General features: G+C 40.2%; 1 protein-coding gene across 3 annotated transcripts in view; it reads right to left on the bottom strand.

The window, feature by feature from the left end:
• IQGAP2 (IQ motif containing GTPase activating protein 2) overlaps positions 1–23,513 on the bottom strand; it is a 174,025-nt gene that overhangs the window by 111,731 nt on the left and 38,781 nt on the right. For 2 of the 3 annotated variants that reach the window (XM_083354736.1, XM_083354737.1), the window contains exon 2: positions 5,161–5,260. The exons of the other annotated variant lie outside the window; for it this stretch is intronic. In XM_083354736.1, the coding sequence (XP_083210862.1) occupies positions 5,161–5,260 (100 nt within the window). The remainder of the gene's footprint in view (positions 1–5,160; positions 5,261–23,513) is intronic. 3 annotated transcript variants of the gene reach the window in all.

Here is a 23,513-nt window from a genome sequence, read left to right as displayed (position 1 = left end):
ACGGAGACCTGCCGAGGTTTGGGGACGTTTGGGGAGGCGCCCAAACCTCCCCAAAGGTCGGCAGGTCTGCGCGGAGGAACGGAGACCTGCCGAGGTTTGGGGACGTTTGGGGAGGCGCCCAAACCTCCCCAAACAGGAACGGAGACCTGCCGAGGTTTGGGGACGTTTGGGGAGGCGCCCAAACCTCCCCAAAGGTCGGCAGGTCTGCGCGGAGGAACGGAGACCTGCCGAGGTTTGGGGACGTTTGGGGAGGCGCCCAAACCTCCCCAAACAGGAACGGAGACCTGCCGAGGTTTGGGGACGTTTGGGGAGGCGCCCAAACCTCCCCAAAGGTCGGCAGGTCTGCGCGGAGGAACGGAGACCTGCCGAGGTTTGGGGAGGCGCCCAAACCTCCCCAAACAGGAACGGAGACCTGCCGAGGTTTGGGGAGGTTTGGGGAGGCGCCCAAACCTCCCCAAACAGGAACAGAGACCTGCCGAGGTTTGGGGACGTTTGGGGAGGCGCCCAAACCTCCCCAAAGGTCGGCAGGTCTGCGCGGAGGAACGGAGACCTGCCGAGGTTTGGGGACGTTTGGGGAGGCGCCCAAACCTCCCCAAACAGGAACGGAGACCTGCCGAGGTTTGGGGAGGTTTGGGGAGGCGCCCAAACCTCCCCAAAGGTCGGCAGGTCTGCGCGGAGGAACGGAGACCTGCCGAGGTTTGGGGAGGTTTGGGGAGGTGCCCAAACCTCCCCAAACAGGAACGGAGACCTGCCGAGGTTTGGGGACGTTTGGGGAGGCGCCCAAACCTCCCCAAAGGTCGGCAGGTCTGCGCGGAGGAACGGAGACCTGCCGAGGTTTGGGGACGTTTGGGGAGGCGCCCAAACCTCCCCAAACAGGAACGGAGACCTGCCGAGGTTTGGGGACGTTTGGGGAGGCGCCCAAACCTCCCCAAAGGTCGGCAGGTCTGCGCGGAGGAACGGAGACCTGCCGAGGTTTGGGGACGTTTGGGGAGGCGCCCAAACCTCCCCAAACAGGAACGGAGACCTGCCGAGGTTTGGGGACGTTTGGGGAGGCGCCCAAACCTCCCCAAAGGTCGGCAGGTCTGCGCGGAGGAACGGAGACCTGCCGAGGTTTGGGGAGGTTTGGGGAGGCGCCCAAACCTCCCCAAACAGGAACGGAGACCTGCCGAGGTTTGGGGAGGTTTGGGGAGGCGCCCAAACCTCCCCAAACAGGAACGGAGACCTGGGGAGGTTTGGGGAGGCGCCCAAACCTTCCCAAACGTCGGCAGGTCTGCGCGGAGGAACGGAGACCTGCCGAGGTTTGGGGAGGCGCCCAAACCTCCCCAAAGGTCGGCAGGAGGAACGGAGACCTGCCGAGGTTTGGGGAGGTTTGGGGAGGCGCCCAAACCTCCCCAAAGGTCGGCAGGTCTGCGCGGAGGAACGGAGACCTGCCGAGGTTTGGGGAGGCGCCCAAACCTCCCCAAAGGTCGGCAGGAGGAACGGAGACCTGCCGAGGTTTGGGGAGGTTTGGGGAGGCGCCCAAACCTCCCCAAAGGTCGGCAGGAGGAACGGAGACCTGCCGAGGTTTGGGGAGGTTTGGGGAGGCGCCCAAACCTCCCCAAAGGTCGGCAGGAGGAACGGAGACCTGCCGAGGTTTGGGGAGGTTTGGGGAGGCGCCCAAACCTCCCCAAACGTCGGCAGGTCTGCGCGGAGGAACGGAGACCTGCCGAGGTTTGGGGAGACGCCCAAACCTCCCCAAACGTCGGCAAGTCTCCGTTCCTCCGCACCCTGCCTGCCTGCTTCTTTCCGCTGCGGAAAGAAGCAGGCAGGCAAGGCGCGGAGTTTGGGGAGGTGCGCGCGCACCTCCCCAAACTTCGGCAGGTCTCGGACGGCGGTGGCTTGGGAGAGGTGCGGGCGATCCCGGAAGCACCAAAGCCTCGGCCGCGCACAAGTCCTCGGTAAGTTTTTTTTGTTGACTGGAGTATAAGCCGAAGTGGAATTTTTCAGCCCAAAAAGTGGGCTGAAAAATTCGGCTTATACTCAAGTATATACGGTATCTTTTTCTCTCTACTCTGTCATAGTTTCACTACCTGTCCGAAAACTGTAACTGGGCTTGCACAATGTGACATTATGATTTGACAACAGATTTGTAGAGTACCAAAAGTACATTAGAGAAAAAGCTTAGCAAATTAAGGACATCAGCCCACTTCAAGGGTGTTATGTATTGGGCTCAATTGTAATACCACGTGGTTAGCTGGAGCAGCTAACAGCTCTCCAGCAACCCAGACTCCAGGTCTCCAGTGCTGCTATTGGCTGTCCCTAGGCGGCAATGGTTGCTTTAAACCTATTAGCTGCCGCCTAGGGGCTAAGCTATAAATTGCTGCTAGTTGCAGCTCAATTCTCAGTTCAGATCCTGCAAGCAATAAACCATGAGCTTTGTTGAACTCATTTGCCTCGTCTCCTTTCCTGCACGAAGAACTCGCTACATAACAAAGGGAATCTAAAACAACTTTGAATTTCTATATCGTGCTTTAGGTCCACGTTTTATAAGCCAGAGCAGAGCCCTAAATTCTATGCCCACTATACAGGTGAAACTCGAAAAATTAGAATATCGTGCAAAAGTTCATTTATTTCAGTAATGCAACTTATAAGGGGAAACTAATATATGAGATAGACTCATTACATGCAAGGCAAGATAGTTCAAGCCGTGATTTGTCATAATTGTGATGATTATGGCATATAGCTCATGAAAACCCCAAATCCACAATCTCAGAAAATTAGAATATTACATGCAATCAATAAAACAAGGAGTGTACATAGAACAATATCAGACCTCTGGAAAGTATAAGCATGCATATGTACTCAGTACTTGGTTTGGGCCCCTTTTGCAGCAATTACTGCCTCAATGCGGCGTGGCATGGAAGCTATCAGCCTGTGGCACTGCTGAGGTGTTATGGAAGACCAGGATGCTTCAATAGCAGCCTTCAGCTTTTCTGCATTGTTCGGTCTCATGTCTTTCATCTTTCTCTTGGCAATGCCCCATAGATTCTTTATGGGGTTCAGGTCAGGCGAGTTTGCTGGCCAATCAAGCACAGTAATCCCATGGCTACTGAACCAGGTTTTGGTGCTTTTGGCAGTGTGGGCAGGTGCCAAGTCCTGCTGGAAAATGAAGTCAGCATCCCCATAAAGCTCATCTGCGGAAGGAAGCATGAAGTGCTCCAAAATCTGCTGGTAGACGGCTGCGTTGACCCTGGACTTAATGAAGCACAGTGGACCAACACCAGCAGATGACATGGCTCCCTAAATCAACACAGACTGTGGACTTCACACTGGACTTCAAGCATCTTGCAGTGTGTGCCTCTCCATTCTTCCTCCAGACTCTGGGTCCCTGGTTTCCAAATGAGATGCAAAAGTTGCTCTCATCAGAAAAGCGGACTTTGGACCACTGAGCAACAGACCAGGTCTGTTTTTCTTTAGCCCAGGTAAGATGCTTCTGACGTTGTTTGTTGTTCAGGAGCGGCTTGACAAGAGGAATACGACATTTGAAGTCCAGGATCCGTCTGTGTGTGGTGGCTCTTGATGCACTGACTCCAGCCTCAGTCCACTCCTTGTGAAAGTCCCCAACACTTTTGAATGGCCTTTTCCTGACAATCCTCTCCAGGCTGCGGTCATCCCTGTTGCTTGTGCACCTTTTTCTTCCACACTTTTCCCTTCCACATAACTTTCTATTAATGTGCTTTGATACAGCACTTTGGGAACAGCCAACTTCTTTTGCAATTATCTTTTGAGGCTTTCCCTCCTTATGGAGGGTGTCAGTGATGGTTTTCTGCACAACTGTCAGGTCAGCAGTCTTCCCCATGATTGTGATTCCTACTGAACCATACTGAGAGACCATTTAAAGGCTCAGGAACCCTTTGCAGGTGTTATGGCTTAATTAGCTGATTAGAGTGGGACACTTTGAGCCTAGAATATTGCACCTTTTCACAATATTCTAATTTTCTGAGATTGTGGATCATGAGCTGTACACCATAATCATCACAATTATGACAAATCACGGCTTGAACTATCTTGCTTTGCATGTAATGAGTCTATCTCATATATTAGTTTCCCCTTTTAAGTTGCATTACTGAAATAAATGAACTTTTGCACGATATTCTAATTTTTTGAGTTTCACCTGTAGGTCTATGGCAAATGACAGAACAGGGTAAATCATTCACAAGTACATTTTATTTACAGCAGCACCATTTATTCAGTGGCAATCCTTATCAAAGTGTCTTCTTTCCCTACATGCTCTGCCCACTTTGCACATATAACTTGGGAAGGCCTTCAAATGGCAAGATACTACAGTAGTTCAAGTGGATACCACAGACTGGAGCTTCAAATAGCAGCATTTCAGTTGCAGAATCATCACAAACAAAAGCACCCATCTGAATGACTTAACACACCTGTAGTAAGTTATGTAAATGAATCACCAGCACACTGTAATTGATTCAAATTTGGAGATAGAGCCCAAAATCTCAAATAACTAGGGCATTAAAAACTTGAGCGAAGTTGGAAAAAAAATCAGAAAAAAACTAACAATGTTACATTAAAAGCAATACACAATATGAGGTTAGAATGAAGAACTTTCTTTGGACTGAGAGTCGCATTAGTTTTTGAATAGTATTCTGAAGTATGTACTCTAAAAAGGGGAAGAGTCAGGAATACAAAGATTACTGAAGTATACTTCTATAATTAAATTAAGAATTGTTTAATTAAAAGACTTAGTTTTTCTCCATCTATCAAATTAATTTCCTAAAAAATAATTTGATTTCTTTATATAGAAGGAGGGTGAAAAATTTTTTTTGCTTCTAATTCATTTCTCATGTCTGCAGTGGATACAAGGGGAATTTAAACTAGATTACTTTAAGATTGTTGTCGTTCTCCCATTACCCAAAGTAATGGTCTTTATTGCCCCATTCTTTATATATAGTGACACCTATCTTCTCTCTGGGATAAGCCAACCAAAAACTGACGTGTTTTAGGTATTTTCTTAGAAATGCATTTATTTATGTTGATTTCCCAGCTACAATGTTTAACACAATATTAGCTGTTTTAACATTTCTGTAAAATGAGATGTACTGCCAGTATTTTTCTCAAAGTTCTACAATAGAACTTTCCCAATATCATTTAAATGATTACCGTTTTGCTTCTTCTAGATGGCATAAGTATTCATAAGCAATATTCTGACGTCTCCTCTCATCCATCTCCTCTGCTGAAAGCCGTTCATCATCCACAATAGCTGTAATTAGAAAACCATGTCAAATTAAATGTAAAGAGGACCGGTCTTGGCATTACTTTTAGTAGGACAGAAGATACTACAAATTAGCAATTGCTCATTATGAACTGAGCTGATTATTTAAAGGATGGATTTAAGTTGCATGTTTTATATTCCATATTTTTCATAAACATTATGCATTTCTATTAAAGGTGAAATACTACCAAAGCAGAATACTACCAAAGCTGGAATTTATTCTACAAATGGCTAGAAGAGAGAACCAAAGAGTAGGATTTGACTATGTGTTAGTGTTATATGAACCCAGATCACACGCTGTTTGAAAAACTAACATATGTATGTAGAGGGGGAAAAAACAATAAAAAGCTTATATATATATAAAGGTGAAATACAAACAACATATTAATGACCAAATTCATATTAATTACCAAAACATTTAAGAGCACAAATTCTGAAATAGAAGAATTTAAGAAATTAAATTCCAGCTGGCATGGTCCAGGAATCCTTGTCTGCTATTGCTCCTGCCCTTTGGAACATCTTGTCCCCCAGAATGAGGTTGGCTCCTACCTTCCTGGCCTTCTGCAAGAGCTTCAAGACCTGGCTCTGCCAGTTGGCTTGGGGTTCCAAAGGGGGGGGGGGGCTTCACATTGGAGGTGGTTAATACATTAATAACAGATCCCACCTCTACCCCTGCTTATCCCACTCCCTCCTTCCCCATTTTTAGCTAGGGTTGTGTATTATATTTTTGTAGTATTTTATTTGCATAATTTTAATATTGTAAGCTACCCACAATTATCCTTGGTAAGAGAGCCAATTAATTAATTGTTTAAATGAATAAAGCATTTAAAACTGTGGTAAGATATACAGCCAATTAATTGTTTAAATAAACAAACAAACAAACAAAGCATTTAAAACTGTAGGTTCTTAATAATTTACTAAAGACCTTCTTTCTATAGCCACAGATTGCCAGGGCCTCCCATTACCAGGTAAGTTGTAAGTGGCACAAAAACTAAAGCTGGGCAAAGATTCCCCTGGCCGTTGCCTCTGCCTGCCTATCTAGCAGTGACCGTGAGGGGAAACTCCTCAAATCACAAACTTGCTCCTTCAGAGGAAATGCCATTCCATTCACAGTTATTACTGGAGTTGACAACCCTTCCGACAAACTACTCTGTGATGCTAGGGTTCAACCTCAGCCTTTTTTTAGTTTATCAGTCCCCAACAGCTTTTGTTTTCACAATATTTCCATATTGTATCTCCAACTTGGCCTGGTAGAGATGTAAAGCTGTACACTGATAATATATTCCAAACCACAGCTGCCCTCTCTCAGCAATTTCATGCAGACATTAAAATCAGCAGAAAGCAAATCAAACCTTTCAGCATCCCACAAATGATTTCCACATTCCCCACACAGAACAGTCCACTCAAGAAGCAACAAAACCATTGTAACATAATATCACTCATTCCAAACTCTTGCAGATGGTCAAAATATATCATGGCCAATAGTACTGAACACTGTCGAGCAATCTACCAAGACCAGAAGGGTGCCTCCTGTCATCCAGGTTATGACAAAAATTCTCCACCAGAATAAACACTGTCATTTTTGCCCCAGGCCTAGACCTAAATTCATATTAAAGTTTTCTACAATAAATATCTAGAGCAGGGGTGTCAAACTCAATTTCACTGAGGGCCGCATCAGCATTGCGGTTGCCCTCAAGGGGCCGGGTGGGTATGGCCAGGGTGGGCGTGGCCTACTGGGTGGGCGTGGCTAGAGTGCGTATGGCCTACTGAGTTGCCGTGGCCAGCTCTACATCGTTCGGATCAAGGGTGCCTATGGGGGCCTGGGCAGGAGTGGGACAGATCTGAGGGTCTCTGGCAGAAGGAGGGTCTCTGGGCCAGGGCCAAGGTAGTGGGGGCCGTTCCCTCACTGTTTCCAGGATGGCTTCGTGGGCTGCATGAAACCACTTCGTGGGCCGGATCTGGGCCCCGGGCCTTGTGTTTGACATGTCTGATCTAGAGTCAACTGTGGCGCAAGCTCATTAAATCCACAATAAATGGCTATTATTACTGATATATAAATTGTGTCAAAACTTGATTTACTTCACAATGCCATTCAAAAAGCAGTTCCCTCAGTGAGGAGACACACAGGGCTGCATTTTGACACCACCATTATGATTTTTTTTCTACCAGAGTTGGCACATAGATAGATCCCAATGCTATTTGGCTTTTTTCTAAATTCCAATTAGCTTAACATATGCACTAAGGTCATTTGCCATTCTTTGCACAGATAATAAATTAACAATAAAATATGAAAAGACAAATATTAGTATTTGCTAAGCACCCTTGAATCCATATGGAGCAACTAAGTGGACACAAACTGAACAAGCTAAAGTTTTCAGGTTTCTTGGAATTGTCTTCCAGGCTTTAGGTCACAAGAACACACTTCTAGATTATGTAATTTGTTACATCCACAGATCAGCTTTAGCAATTAAAACTTATTACAGAACAAGAGGTGCCTTTTTTGTATCAGCCTTTCTTCCCCCCCCCCCACAGCTATTTACAGCCAAGTATGTACCGAGTTATTATATGGTCACAGCTAGGCCCTTATGACAATTATTCAGAATTAGAAACTGGATAATCCAAATTCTTAAGAAATAGTCTCTAAGTACCATTGCAAAATGGGAACAATTGACATTGAGACAAAAAAGGGGCTGATTTTCTTCACAAAATGCCTGGGGTTAATTTTCCCCCCATAGGTTTGACCTCCCTGACATTAGAAGACAATTTTTAATGCTTAGATGGAAGTGATAACTCCTTGTTAAATTGCTATTTTATGGTTTTTCACAAGAGGCTTTTCTTTCTTTGGGACATGAACAAGCCAGGAGAATCTTAACGCATTCTGGATGTGGAAATACAAGACCAGGCTCTACTCCCAAGGAATGCTTTACTGAGCAGCCAATCTTATGTTTAAACTGGCAAGATACTTAAACAATATTAAATATCCACGATGAGAAGGCCTTTTAACACTGGCAACCATTTTGAAAGGCAGATACAAAAAAAATTCAAGACTATATGCTGTTTGATTATGTCCATGTGTTACAAGCACCATAAAATCTATTACCCACATTTTACTGTACTGCTGCTTTTATATAGATATTGTAATCCATTTTATTTCCCCTTATTTGGTAAATACCCAAGTCATTCTGATATTTTCTACCTCTCTGGATATAGTCAAATTCCGTTATGCTGCTAGTAAGACAAGATTTAAACTGACTGATCTCCATTCCTCAGTATTGTATAGTGCCTAACTTTTAAACAATACTAAATAAGTATAGGTAGATGTCACTTTGTATTTTTTTATTTTAAGCTAAGAATTTTAGCTTTATGTCTAAATTTTAGATAAATAACATTGTTTTTTGATCCTAGATTCTAGAACATAAGACATAGATTAAAAGTATATCACTATTGTTATCACTGTAAGATATGTTTTTTTATTTATTTATTTGGCCAAGTGTGGTTAGACATACAAGGAATTTGTCTGAGTGCTTCTATACATGAGACAAATTCCTTGTGTGTCTAACTACACTTGGCCAAATAAATAAATAACAGAAACATATCTTACAGTGGTAACAATAGTGACAATATTTAATCTAAGTCTTATGTTTGGTCTACCTTTTTTACTTTCAATTTGCTAACTGTTTTGTCTATGCTGGTCTTTGTTCAAAATAAGGACAAACATGAGATCAGCCCCTTCCCTACTTGCCATCGGAAAGGCTTCAAGGTGTGTCTGGAAGTTAGGTCATGGCAATTGGACTTCTTTTTCTTTTGGTTTGAAACCTTTTGCTGATCAAAATAGCTTCTTCAGACTGAAAATCCCCACCATTCTACCTATTATTTCAAGACATGGGAGTTTCCAAACATCATCCTTAGATAGATCTAGCCTTCATATATTTATTTAATCAAGATTCACTGTCTTTTAAGCTACTAGTAATTGGATAGTAGATTTCCAAATCCTCTTTTGAAGCAGTCGATAAAACATATGCAACTTCATATATCAATATAACCTTTTAATTAATAACTGCAGGGATAAGGAAACTTACAAATGCTTTAAGCAATTTACCCATTTATCTCAGCCCAAAATCACATCTTTCTAACTCCCAACTGTCATCTTATAGATTATACACAGACATAAACTTCTCATAATCTTTTCCTCTATAATTTAAACTGACTTTCATACACCAAAAACTTTCTTCAGAGTCATAGCTAACTTGAAATAGAGGAGTGTAAACAAAGGGCATATTTTTTATGAGACACAAAGGAAAAAAAGTACTTTTTATGTCTGACAGGCAGAAGAGAAAGAAAAGCTCAGGAGTCCTTTCTGGCATACTTCACTGATTCACAATGTATATGGCATACTTTGTGAACCCAGTCATTATGATTTATAAAATATGGTTTATCAGCATCATTTATTTAATATTACATAAACACCCAGCTTTTTTCTAGAAACTCTTTTATCTGAGAGGTGGGGAGAAGCAGTGAGAAGTCCAAATAATTGACTGGACTCTATGATCAAATTTGAAACAGTATTTTCCAAATCTCCAAATGCTATGGCTTCTTGTTAGTACTTATTTTTTAATTCAAAAAACTTTATTAAGTTATTTAAAAATTCATTTTGAATAGTTATCGAGTGAATGGTTGTTAAGGACCATCTGTATGTAAATCAGGCCACAAGCCTAAGTCAACCTCTATTCAGCACAACTTTCATCAAGAGCAATGCTACCCAATCTTGTGCTGCTGAAGAATAATGGAAATGGTACTTCTATATACCTTGAAGGCAGAAGGTGGGAAAAGGTAGTTCTCAACTTACAACCACAATTAAGCCCAAAATTTCCGCTGCTAAGCAAGGCACTTATTTTTTGCCACATTTTACAACCTTTCTTGCCACAGTTGTTTAAGTGAATCACTGCAGTTGTTAACTACCTATACTGTACTCTGTATATCAAGTTTTTAAAGCTCTGAACTATGCAAATTCCTAATTCCAGCATTATTTATCACAGAATGGATGCAAAAAGTTCTTCTGAACTACAAGCAAAATAGGTAGAAGCTTTGTAATCCTATTTTATTTACTCATATTCAGTAAATTTGCTCCCCAGAATGGTTCAGAATTTTTAAAAATGACTTTACTTCCAGTTTAAATTGCATTTGCACATCATCCTGGATCCTACAAGAATGAAGAGCATCTCTAATAAATGTTTTTATAAATAAGGTCAATGTAAAATTGAATAACATTTGTTGTTATAGAAATGGCTAGTTTGTAATATTATGGAAAAGTAAAAAGTTAAGGTTCAATGTTAATGCTTCCTTCCTATTGCAACAATGGAACTCAGAAGTCAGTGCCTTTTCTTTTCTTTTTACCTTCTCCCCCTCGCTTTTCCCTTTTTCTCTCACCCTTCGCTTGCAACCCCCCACCCTTTGCTAGCAAAAACCTCTCGCTTGCTCACATTCACACACACATTGCTCGCACAAGCTTCTCCCTTGCTCTAATTCACACACACATTTACAAGTTTCTCCCTTGCTCTCATTCACATACGTTACTTACAAAAGCTTCTCCCTTGCTCATTCCCACACGTTGCTTGCAAAAGCTTCTCTCTTGCTCCATTCACACACGTTGCGTGCACAAGCCCCTCACTCGCTCTTTCACTCACCCTTTGCTCGCAAAGGCCACTTGCTAGCTCTCTCCTCACCATTTTGTTAACAAAAGCCTCTTCTCTTCTCTCTCTTTCTCTGTTTTTTTCCCTCTCCTGCCTTTTATAGCTTCTCCTCTCTCCGCCTTCTCTTCCTCTTTTTCTCTTCCGGGTGCACCAGAAGCTCCAATCAGCATGCAGCCCCGCACGCAAATCCTGGGGCTTCTGCCAAGCCCTGCAACTCCAGTTGGTCTCCTCCAGGTCTGTGTGGCGTCACTAGCTGGTTCCCTCCCCTGCTACACTTGGCTAGGGGTCACGTATCACCTGCCCGGTACTAAAGTACCACTGGTGGTACACATACCACTGGTTGAAAAGCCCTGCAATACAGCAATTAAAACAACTGGTTCCAAATGCAGAATTTGAACTTTCAGTCAAAATCAGTATTTCTGGCAAAATTACAATTTTGGAAATGAATTGCACTCCCTTATCTAATAAATTGGCTGCTGGAACAACTTGAGTCATTTGGGATTATTCTGATGAAATTATTGTATTATCATGTTTCTTGTTCCTGGTATGCAAACCAAGATTACAAGCTAACCTGTAAAAAAAAATTATATGAAAAGTCTGGCTTGGTGTTGATGCAAAATTACTACACATTTTCAATATATATCCGTGCATGTATAACATCATTCTACAATATTCATGGATTAATGAAAGATAATTTAAAATTAGATAACCTGAATTTTATTGTTTTCAATCATGTGATAATGAAAGTTACGTGCAACTGTAAAAATTTCAAAAAGTAAACACAATGGTGCTGAACAAGATAAGATAAGCAAGATTAGAGATTATTACTGTCTCAAACTTCACTGTGGGTACAGTATTAAGATTTTCTATTACTAGGAGGACATAAATTATAGATGTTAGGTGTAAGCAGATATATCACAGGACAAAACAAGCATAATCATCAATATAATTTACCAAAAGAGCTACAGATTCTGCCATCATCCAAATAGAGAATAATTTGAATCTGAAGAATCAGGAATACATTTCCACACATTTAAAGAGACTTGGGTCTTGTTTTTTCTAACATCAATCTTACTTCTGAAGCAAAAACTGTAGTCTCTTTTCAGATCTAAGATTCTATTCCAGCTTTCATTTGGAATCCTTCAGATGTAGTAGAACTTCAACTTTCAAAATTCTTGGTGTTGCTGTCCTAGTGTATTGGAGAGGTGGGCAACAAACCTGAAGTAGACTGCTTTATCCAAAATACTATAACAATTCTCTCAGAAAACATGTGTCAGTGTATGTTAGAAGTGAGCATACCACTAAGCATACCAAAACTATTAGTTCATTGGAATGAGATCCATATTAAATTTTAAACTCTTATGAGTCCAAACACACAAAGTTTCTTTAAAATCAAGTTTCCAGTACATCTATTCATACTGTCTCCTCTAATTATTTTCATCCTGATTGATATCTGAAGTGTTAAATGACTATCATTCTTAACCACTAGTATCTTCAACTTCTGAAAATAGCGTACGTTATAGCCTAATACATGTGACAGTGGGACATCAGACTTCTATCTATTACCATTTATTCTATTCTAATTGATGGCAGTTCTCTCTTATACTGCCTGAAATCCTTCAATTAATAATAATTAAGACCTGAACTGATCCTCCATGCATTTATGTTCCACTATTAAGAACAGTTACTTGGGGAAAATGTGTTTCTATAGCTCAAACTATTTTTCTCTACTATCTCAGAATTTAAGAACCATTTTATAATCCATTTTCCATTGCAAAAGACAGGAGTCAGAATTAAATGCTATGGTGGAAATCATCCACTGAGCTGACTCATTATTCAGGCCATGATCTCTTAAGGTCCCTTAAGTCTAATTCTATGCAATCTGTCAAACAGATGGAGATAATCCATAGTTAGAGCCATGCATCTTCCCGTCTAGTCAATCAGTTCTTAATTACGGTCAAAAATTAGAATCTCACTTTAAGAGACAGACATTAAAATGTATAAAATAAAAGTTTAAAAACAAAGTACAATAACCAAATAATCAATATGATTAGCAACAATAGCAAAAAATGGCTACAAATAAATTGAGTTATATATCATTAACAACTACTATGCATTAAATAAATCTGAATAACCTAGAACAGGGCTTTTAAACCTTTTCACCCATCGTACCACTTTTAGGATATGGCAACATCCGAGTACCACCAGTTGCCTAGCAATGTGTCAAACCTTGATGACAAAAAAAGGAAAAAAGTGATGAAGTACAGGTAGTCTTCAACTTACAACAGTTTGCTTAGTGACTGTTCGAAGTTACAGTGGCACTGAAAAAGTGCCCCCCAAGCCACAGCCGAGCAAGACACCTGCCTGCCTGCCCGCCCGGCGGCACTCTTCCTCCTGTCCGAGGTTTTCATTGTTGTGAGCATTTCTGTTGAAGATTGGCAGCAGGGGTGGGGGGTATTTGGTTTTTATTTCCCCCCCCCCGTCTACTGGGTGGTTGCAGCAGGTTTTGGTCACTTCACATGACCCTGGGACACTGTGACAGTCATAAATATGAATCAGTTGCCAAGCATCTGAATGTAAATCACAAGACCCTGGAGATGCTCCAACATTCCAGCTGATCGGCACTTCGTCTGGGCTCAGAAGTGCCAGGATCAATGCCGAGCTCCAGCTGGAGTCTGGCGCTGATCCTGGCACTTCCACTGAGCCTTGACAGCCCCAAAGAAGCGCTGATCCTGGCCCTTTCGCTGAGCCCTGACAGCCCTGCAGCTCTAGCCATCTCGCTCAGGCTTGTGCGGTGTTGCCACTGGTTCAGCTCATTCCCCTCCCCCACTACCACTTTTCTAGGATGGTCACATACCACCTGCCAGGTGCCAATATACCACAGGTGGTACCCGTACCACTGTTTGAAAAGCTCTGACCTGGGAACTTAATTAATATAGCAAGGAAGATATAAAACCTAACTTTGCATTTTTATAAAATGGCGCCACTAATACATGGATTGCATCTTCAACCACCACTTCAGTACAACAACAAACTCTTACAGAATAATATTCTAAACTTTCTTTGAACGAAAGCTGTTTAAAGTGCATTAAAACATGCTAAGGTTAGTGATCTCTTGAATTTAGAGATGGATATTTGGTTTAAGTACTATATTTTAAAAAGGGAACAACTATTAAAAAAACTATTAAAAAACTTTTTTAGGACAGCTGATAAATTTAATTGACTTTCTACAACCATAACAATTAAGGCTTGACACCACCTACTTATAGTATCTTAATACTTATCAGTAATACATCATGTGAAAATCCATACACTGCAGCTTCTAATAATTAATCTTCTACAATTTAAAGGTAATTAAACCTTCAGTTTAAAGATATCAGTGAAGATCAAACAACCTCAGACCACAGAAAAACAATATTTTCAACCAGAATGTAAATATAGATAGCCATCTGCTGGTTTCCACAGTATTCACAACAGCTTCAAGGTGAAGAGTTGCATTAGGTACATTTCACACCATCTTCCTTGTCTATATAATTTAAGTCAATGTTTTTCAACCTTGGTAATTTGAAGAGGTGTGAACTTCAATTACCAGAATTCCTCAGCCCAGTGTGCTGGCTGGAATTCTAAGACTTGATGTCCACAAATCTTCAAGTTGCCAAGGTTAAGAAACACTGATTTAAGTCATTGCCAATGCGCAGCAGCTATCCTTTCTATAGGACTTTATTTTTTTAAATTATTTGTGAACTTTTCAGAGCTAAGGATTGACAATCTTTTATGAGGAAGAAAGAGACTACAATAGTTAGGAGGCTGCCAAACAAAAATGGCCGAATCTTGCAAGTGGTCCCAGAAATTCCTTTTCTTCCCCCTAAGAATGTTGGAGCTTATTTTTTTCTACATTATTTTAGAGGTTACATCAGGTTAGTCATGCATTTTCCACCATAGAACAGAAAAAAATCCACTGCCAAATTTATACAATGGAGTCTGTAGATAGAATTTTTTTAAAAAAGGCTGGAGGAGCAAACATCCTCCTGTTGTGCTTGGTTGGTCTTTCTACAATGTCACTTAAAAGAAATAGCTAAAGATGTACTATTTCAGCTTTTCCACTTTGCCAATGAAGTACTGATGGTATTCAGTCTCATAAACAGTTTTTTTACTGGTCTTTTGTTAAGGAGGCTTACACTTCATGTGCAATTATAGAACAGTTAGATGTTGCAAAGCGTCATGAGGAATTAAGAAAATGTAAGAGATACACTATTTTAATAAACTGTTTGGGACCAACTTCAAATTTGCACCTGCACAAATTAATGATTAAGAGAGCTAAGGTATTACCTTACCATCGCTTGCATTCATTTTTATAAATTGCTTGATAGAGAAACCTCTCCTTTTTTGAAAAAAAAGATTACATAGAAAAGTATAACATAGAAAGATGAGTCTCCCAACATTGCTATGGCAACTAGAATAAATGGTAGGCAAGTGGACTGAACGTCAAATTGAGCTTTTTGTTAAAAAAAATCTTGTGCCTTATATAGAGCATTCAAAACAGTAAAATGGCAAATCTTTAATTTGTCTACCTTTAGTTTTTAACCACCTTAAGAGAAAGGTAAAGGCAATACCAAAAATCACATCAAAAAATCTGTTTGAAGAACAGGTCAGTAAAAAGGTAGGATTCCATAAAAAAGCAGCTTTATGAGAAATGTTGCTATGTTACAAAACATATTTATACATATTACAGAAGGTTGAAACCATAAATTAGTTGAATGGGCACCAATGAATACAAGGTTTAAGGTAATAAGACTTACAGAAGTGGCTGAAAAAAAGCCAGCCTATATATAGCCATCAGAACGCAGAGGAAGAGAAGTATGTAAGTGGATTTTGACATAGTAACCCAATATTTGTTATACCAGCTTTCCTTAATCATTGAACTAAAATTCTCATAATCCCAAGTGAGTTTAACCAATAGTACTGTAGCCTAAAATACAACTGGAGGATCTCCAGTTTGGGATGGAGGAAGCTGTCAGTAAAATATGAAAACACACCCTATATTATCCTTACAAAAGAGTGGCCTCATAGTCAACAGTGGGTGGGTTCAGTTGTTAAGTATGGTTTAACGTAGCTGGGTTCACAGAAGATGCTATGCCAATACCAAATAAACCACACTATTATTATGCATGATATACAAAATTATTGCATTCAAGCACAATTACAAATATAAGCCTAAAATCACATGATTGCAATAATGCTGATAATTTACCTTTCTATAGTGCTGTGGAAAAGTTCACACAAACCAATAACCAAAGACAATGGCCTGATCCACAGATAATGCTAAGCTATAACTGAGTGGGTTAACAAAGCATGCTAAGTCAAAACAAACCAATCACATAATAAATTGTTATAGGTTAACCACATTGTGTGTCCCAGTTTCTAATTATATGAACAATTTATTTATTATACTCTATAATGTATTATTCTCAAATACATTTTTAGTAAAACCATGAGAAAATGCCAAAAAGTAAAAAGAAAAACAGGCAGATAAAAAGATTATGAAACAAAATGGGAGATTTAATCAAGAAGCAGCTTTAATCACTGAGGCTTTGATGTAACATTTTACCAGTAATTTAAAGGACAACACCACAGAGCTAAATTATAGAACCTAAGTGGCAGTTCTAAGTTCAGTGTGCTATTACATTAGCTTCATCTCTAGGAGACAGGAAGCATAGAAGGAAGATGAAAGACACTCTGGCAAGACTCAGGTGGAAAGTGGAGAGGTAGGCCTCTGAGTATTTTGGGATCAGAAAAACCAGCAGTTTAAATTGGTCAATTGGCATTCTTGACCACACTGTCAGATGACCATCTAGGAAAGTATTGCCCACCTTTTCTTTCTTATTCTGCTTTTATTATTTTTATAAGTAACTCAAAATTGGTGAGAAAAGTAAGGTTCTACATTTAGGCAAGAAAAACCAAATGCGCAGATATAAAATAGGTGGTACCTGGCTCAATAGCTGTAACTGCGAGGGGGATCTTGGAGTCCTAGTGGGCAATCACTTAAATATCATTGTGCTGCAGCTGCCAGAAAAGCTAACACAGTCCTAGGATGCATTAACAGAGGAATAGAATCAAGTTCATATGATTAATACCACTTTATAATGCCTTGGTAAGACCACGCTTGAAATATTGCATCCAGGTTTGATTGCCACAATATAAAAAGATGTTGAGACTCTAGAAAGAGTGAAGAACAAAGATGATTAGGGGACTGGAGGCTAAAAGATATGAAGAACAGCTGCAGGTATTGGGTATGTTTAGTTTAATTAAAAGAAGGACGGGGGTGACATGATGGCAGTGTTCCAGTATCTAAGGGGCTACCACAAAGAGGGGATTAACCTATTCTCCAAAGCACCTGAAGGCAAGACAAGCAATGGATGGAAATGAATCAAAAAGAGAACCAATCTAGAACTAAGGAGAAATTTTCCAGAAAGAACAATTAATCAGTGGAACAACTTGCCTCCAGAAGTTGTGGGTGTTCCAACATTGAAGGTTTTTAAAGAAGAGATTGGGGACAATCATTTGTCTGAAATGATACAGGCAGTGGTGGGATTCAAATATATGAACAACCAGTTTTCTGTGTGGATGCTGCTTCCAGAAGTCCACTGGATCATGGATCATGGATACGCTGGATCATGGAGAAAGCTAGAGAGTTCCAGAAAAACATCTACTTCTGCTTCATTGACTATGCTAAAGCCTTTGATTGTGTGGATCATAACAAACTGTGGCAAGTCCTTAAAGAGATGGGCGTACCAGACCATCTTATTTGTCTCTTGAGAAACCTATATGCGGGCCAAGAAGCAACAGTGAGAACTGGACACGGAACCACTGATTGGTTCAAAATTGGGAAAGGAGTCCGGCAAGGCTGTATACGGTCGCCTTGCCTATTTAACTTATATGCAGAGCACATCATGAGAAAGGCAGGGCTAGATGAATCAAAAGTTAGAATTAAGATTGCCGGAAGAAATATCAACAACCTAAGATATGCAGATGATACCACTCTAATGGCAGAAAGTGAAGAGGAACTAAAGAGCCTCTTGTTGTGAGTGAAGAAGAAGAGTGCAAAACTTGGGTTGAAACTAAACATTAAGAAAACCAAGATCATGGCATCCGGCCCTCTCAATTCCTGGCAAATAGATGGGGGAAGAAATGGAGGTAGTGACAGATTTTATTTTCCTGGGCTCCCAAGATCACTGCAGATGGGGACTGTAGCCAAGAAATTAAAAGACGCTTGCTTCTTGGGAGGAAAGCCATGGCAAATCTAGACAGCACACTAAAAAGCAGAGACATCACCCTGTCAACAAAAGTGCGTATAGTCAAGGCTATGGTCTTCCCAGTTGCAATGTATGGCAGTGAAAGCTGGACCATAAGAAAGGCTGAGCGCCAAAGAATTGAAGCCTTTGAACTATGGTGCTGGAGAAGATTCCTGCGAGTTCCTTGGACTGCAAGGCGATCAAACCGGTCAGTCCTAGAGGAGATCAACCCTGACTGCTCTTAAGAAGGCCAGATCCTGAAGCTAAAACTCAAATACTTTGGCCACCTAATGAGAAGGAAGGACTCACTGGAGAAGAACCTAATGCTGGGAAAGATTGAGGGCAATAGAAGAAGGGGACAACAGAGAATGAGGTGGCTGGATGGAGTCACTGAAGCAGTAGGCGTGAGCTTAAATGGACTCCAGAAGATGGTAGAGGACAGGAAGGCCTGGAGGAACATTGTCCATAGGGTCGCGATGGGTCGGACACGACTTCGCAACTAACAACAACAACAACAACAATATCACTTCATATCTCATGTTATTGTTAGAATAGTATAATCAATAAAACTTTTCGTTTAAAGCCCACTGATCCTTGTTTTGAGGATCAGTGCAGTATAATGGCTAAGGTATGGGACTCGGAGCAAGGAGATCCAACCCCAACAGTTTAGTGGCTGACTTTTGGACAATCACTTTCCCTCACCCTACCTATCTCTCAAGGTGGTTGTTGTGGAAATAGTAGAAGACAGCATTACATATATTGCCTTGAGCACCTGTTACATAAGGTGGAATATAAATCTGATTTTAAAAAAATTTGATTAGGACTTCCACATCCTCTTTGGCATCAACTGAAAAGATACACAGTTGGGTGTTGCAACCAAAATTCTGAATGACATCGCTAATGAGTTTACATAAATGTCAGAAAGCACTAGGCTGCAATAACTTTAACAAAGGCAGTAAATAAATCAACCCATATTTTGGCTTGAATATCTTAGAGAGACCTGGATGTACAGTAATAGTTTTCAGATAACTTATTATTTATAAGCCATGAGATGGTGGATTCTATCATGTTCTAAAATTGTAGTATTTCACAAAGCAAATCTATTTTAAGAACAAAGTATATACCATACTTATGTATCCATCCAAAGTTTTCATGATATATTTACGGTATTTATTTATTAAATTTATATGCCACCCATCTCCCCAATAACTGTGATTCTGGGCAGCTTACAGATACATAGTGCTGAATTATTTTTAGTGAAATTCTTATTACTGTAATTCTGTAATAAATTTACGAAAGTGAAAACATGCATGCAAGTGAAAAACTGAAGATCTGAATAAAATAAGATTACTCAAACTCTCTCTCTCTCTCTCCATATACACATATACATATTAAGATGACTGCATATTTTGTAAAAGTAACTGTGACCTAAAACAAATGGTACCTGATTTCTTCAACCACTTTATGCTCTTTCGATGATATACTATTATCTTATTGGTAAAATAACCTACTGAACTTTCACCTCTTGCCTTCAACTAATTTGTATTTAGCTCATGATCACATGAAATTAACAGTCTATGCAGTTCCAAAGTTATTTGCCACTGGAGAGAGGCCAGCCAGCTATTAAAAACCCAATCGTACTTTTACAAAGAAGTTGGCTCATAATGAAAAGTTCTGAAGCAAAGCTAAGTAGACAGGCTAAATTAAATCTCAGTTTTATAGCAGCATGTTACAACCTTTTCTTAATAAAGTCAAAGGGGAAACTTTTTCCAATCAAAAACACCATGAGAAAAATTATTCTCAATTTTACAGTAGAATGAAAACACATTAGAACACTTAGTTTTTCAAAAGGTAGATTTTATAATTCAAGTCATATAAAGTGAGATGCAAGGTGGGGTTCACAGCCATTGCTTTGGCAGTTAAAAATGGGCGACAGCACTATTTTGAGATATTAATTAAATAGAAAACTCTTCTTTTTGTATGTTTTTTATGGAAATAGAACTGAACTAAGTATTTAGATAAAAGTTTAAAACCAATTGGAATTGGCTGCCTTTGATAATGACTGAATATTAAAAGCAACAGCACTTACTATGGTACCATAGTGCTTCACAGCACTCTTTGAGCAGTTTACAATATCAACATATTGCCCCCAACAATCTAGGTCTTCATTTTACTGACCTTGGAAGGATGGAAGGCTGAGTCAACCTTCAGCCCCATCAGGATCAAAGTCCAGGCTGTAGGAAGAGTTTGCTTGCAATACTGCATTCTAATCATTGCACACACCCCAGGAGTTCTCTTGATTTAATTTTAATACAGGTAGTACTCATTTAACACCCATATTCAGTGTCTATTCAAAGTTATGACACCACTGAATGAGTAGTTGCAATGGGTCCTTGTAGCTTTGGCTATTGCAGCTTCTCTATGATCATGTGGTTGCAATTTGGATGCTCTGTAAGGAGCTTGCAATTAATAGTGATCACATGACCAAGGGATGATATGACTTGGGCTACTGGAACTGCTATGGTAAGTTGGCACATCATGTGATGTCGTGTAAATTACAAGACCCTGGAGATGCTGCAACATTCCAGCTGGTCAGCGCTTCTTCTGGGCTCAGAAGTGCTGGGATCAGCGCCGAGCTCTACTGAGCTCTGACAGCCCTGCAGCTGAAGCCATCTCTCGCTCAGGTTTGTGCAGTGCTACCACCGGTTCAGCTCATTCCCCTCCCCCACTACCACTTTTTTAGGATGGTTGCGTACCATCTGCCAGGTGCCAATGTACCACAGGTGGTATCCGTATCACTGGTTGAAAAGCCCTGCTCTACAACAACCATAGTTTAACGGATTACCACATGCATTTGCCCACTGAATGTTTTGTCTCCAGTTTTAATTTTATTTGTACTGCTTACACTCCATTTTTCCTTCTTTTAGTTTCAAAGCCCTCTCAAAGAAAGCTTCTATTATTAGTAATGATTATTATCCACAGAACCTCAAAAGCAATTTTTTTGTACAAAATTCCAGAGGTTAGGTACTAGAGTGGCTAAGCCAGTGGTGGTGAACCTATGGCATGTGTGCCAGAGGCGGCACTCAGAGCCCTTTCTGTGGGCACGCATGCCATTGCCCCGGATCCGCCTCCCCCATGGCCCGCTCACCAGCAGCCCCCCCAGAGGACAGTCACCCCCAAGTGCAGCCCATGTGGAGCAGAACAGCCAAGGACATGACAGCCGAGCAGTGGGGACAAGACTTTGCCCTCATACCCATCACACACAGTTGATGGTGCGGGCCGTGGGCAGAGGGAGTGGCTGCCATGGCACTACTGGGCCTCATGGGTGATCTGCGGTGGGCTGTGGAAGCGGTGGGTGGCTCCACAGGGAGGTAGAGGGGCAGATTTTGGGCACTCAGTCTCTAAAAGGTTCGCCATCACTGGGCTAGGCCATCCAAAACTTTCATTCTGTTTCCCAATCCAGAGGCCTCCAGAAATAAGCTACTGAAATACAAAAACAAACCACTGAACATTTGTAGAGTTTTCCCACAGTTATAGGAAAGAAATAGGTGGATTAAGTCTTCAGTAGTCACAAAATATTTAACATTTAAGCAAACCAACTCTAAAAAGAGAACAGAGTGGTAACACGAACTCTGCCATGCAGTGGCTTCATAATTATCTTCTGTAGGCTACAATTTTTAAAAAATTAAAAGTTTGGTCTCTACATTTTTTATCTATTTATCCAAGGTATCCTGAGATCTTAGGAAGGGAAACAAAACTATGGCCTTCTGATAAAACCTCTTATAGCAAAGTATTAATATTAACTACTGTACTTGACAGTAATATTTATAACCACATATACTTGATTTTTATTGAGATACTTCATAATTTTCTAAAGCTGATCCATTTTTGATAACAAGAACTTATCTTTTCCTTCGTTTTGCTTTTTAATTTAAACTATAGACAGAAGGAAATATCTATAGCACTTTATATTTTCAATGGAAAACAAGCATGCTTTCTATTCTTGTAATCTTTACTGCAGACAGATATTCTTATTTAACCAAATATCCTCCATCTAGCCTAATCAAATCTATATAATTTTACCCATTTAATTTTAAAGCTATTATTAACTGCAGGCAAAGGCTTTTCCAACAGTGTTTTCTTCTATCCCTCCCACACTGCTGGATATGGGAGGGAGAGTGAATTGTTTGTATGCCCAACACTAGACAATTAGGAGTGCTGATGAATTACAAAAATCTGGTATTTACTTTGTGACCTTTTCAATTGTTTAAAGAAAGGGGGTTAGATAAAAACAAGGAAAAGAGAGGCATAAAGTCACTAAATAACTGCTTCTCCCAAAAAACTACAAGTCTCTATTATCTGTTATCAGAATAATGTTACGGTAATTCATATTAATATAATTTGAAACCTCATTTCAATCCAGTAACACTGGGAAGCACTCATTTTGGTTTAATTTTAATGCAATTATATTTCAATAATTTTAATTATAGTACGCAGCCCAGACTCATTTCTCGTGAGATGGGTGGTTATATAAATTTGATTACTAAATAAATAACAATTCTGCAACCATTAACTATTTTGTTACATATAGATAATCCTTGTTTAACAAGTTCAATTGGGCCTGGCAACTCCATCACTCTGCAAACCATTTATTAAGCAAGACATCAATGACTGCAATGTATGTTTTTACTGGCAGCTTCTCCATTGATCCTGCTTATTGGAAGCTACCTATGAAGCACTTAAATGGCAATCATGTGACCTTGGAATGCGGCAACCATTGTACATGCCCCTTGATTGTGAACAGGGAAACTACAAATGTTCTTAATTGCAAGCTATGGTTGTAAAGTTACTTTTTTGGCCCTGTCATAACTTTGAACTCTTATTAAATAGGACAGTTGTTAAGCAAGGACCACCTGTACTGATTCTGAACAATGTATAACACTTGACATTAGTATTCTGCACCAACAACTGTAATGATGTATTCAGGAAGACCTGAGCATTTCTTACTAAATAATGTTCAGTCTACATCATTTATGACAACTACAGTATTATGAATTTGTTCTGTCTGCAGGGAATTGTTTCACAGTATGCTTCTCTATACCAAAAATTGCACTTATATTATTGAGTTATACTGACTGCATATCAATATGTTTGTAAACAAAGAAAAGTAAAATGTATAGAATAAAGCATTAAAATGTATATCTAAATTTTTAAAAATACATCTAATGAACAGCTCAGAAAATAGAAAGCTCTACTGAA

The sequence above is a fragment of the Vipera ursinii genome (genome assembly GCF_947247035.1).
Source record: "Vipera ursinii genome assembly, chromosome: 2".
NCBI lineage: Eukaryota > Metazoa > Chordata > Lepidosauria > Squamata > Viperidae > Vipera > Vipera ursinii.
Note: the sequence above shows the minus strand (reverse complement) of the source record. Positions and strands in the feature narration are given on the sequence as shown.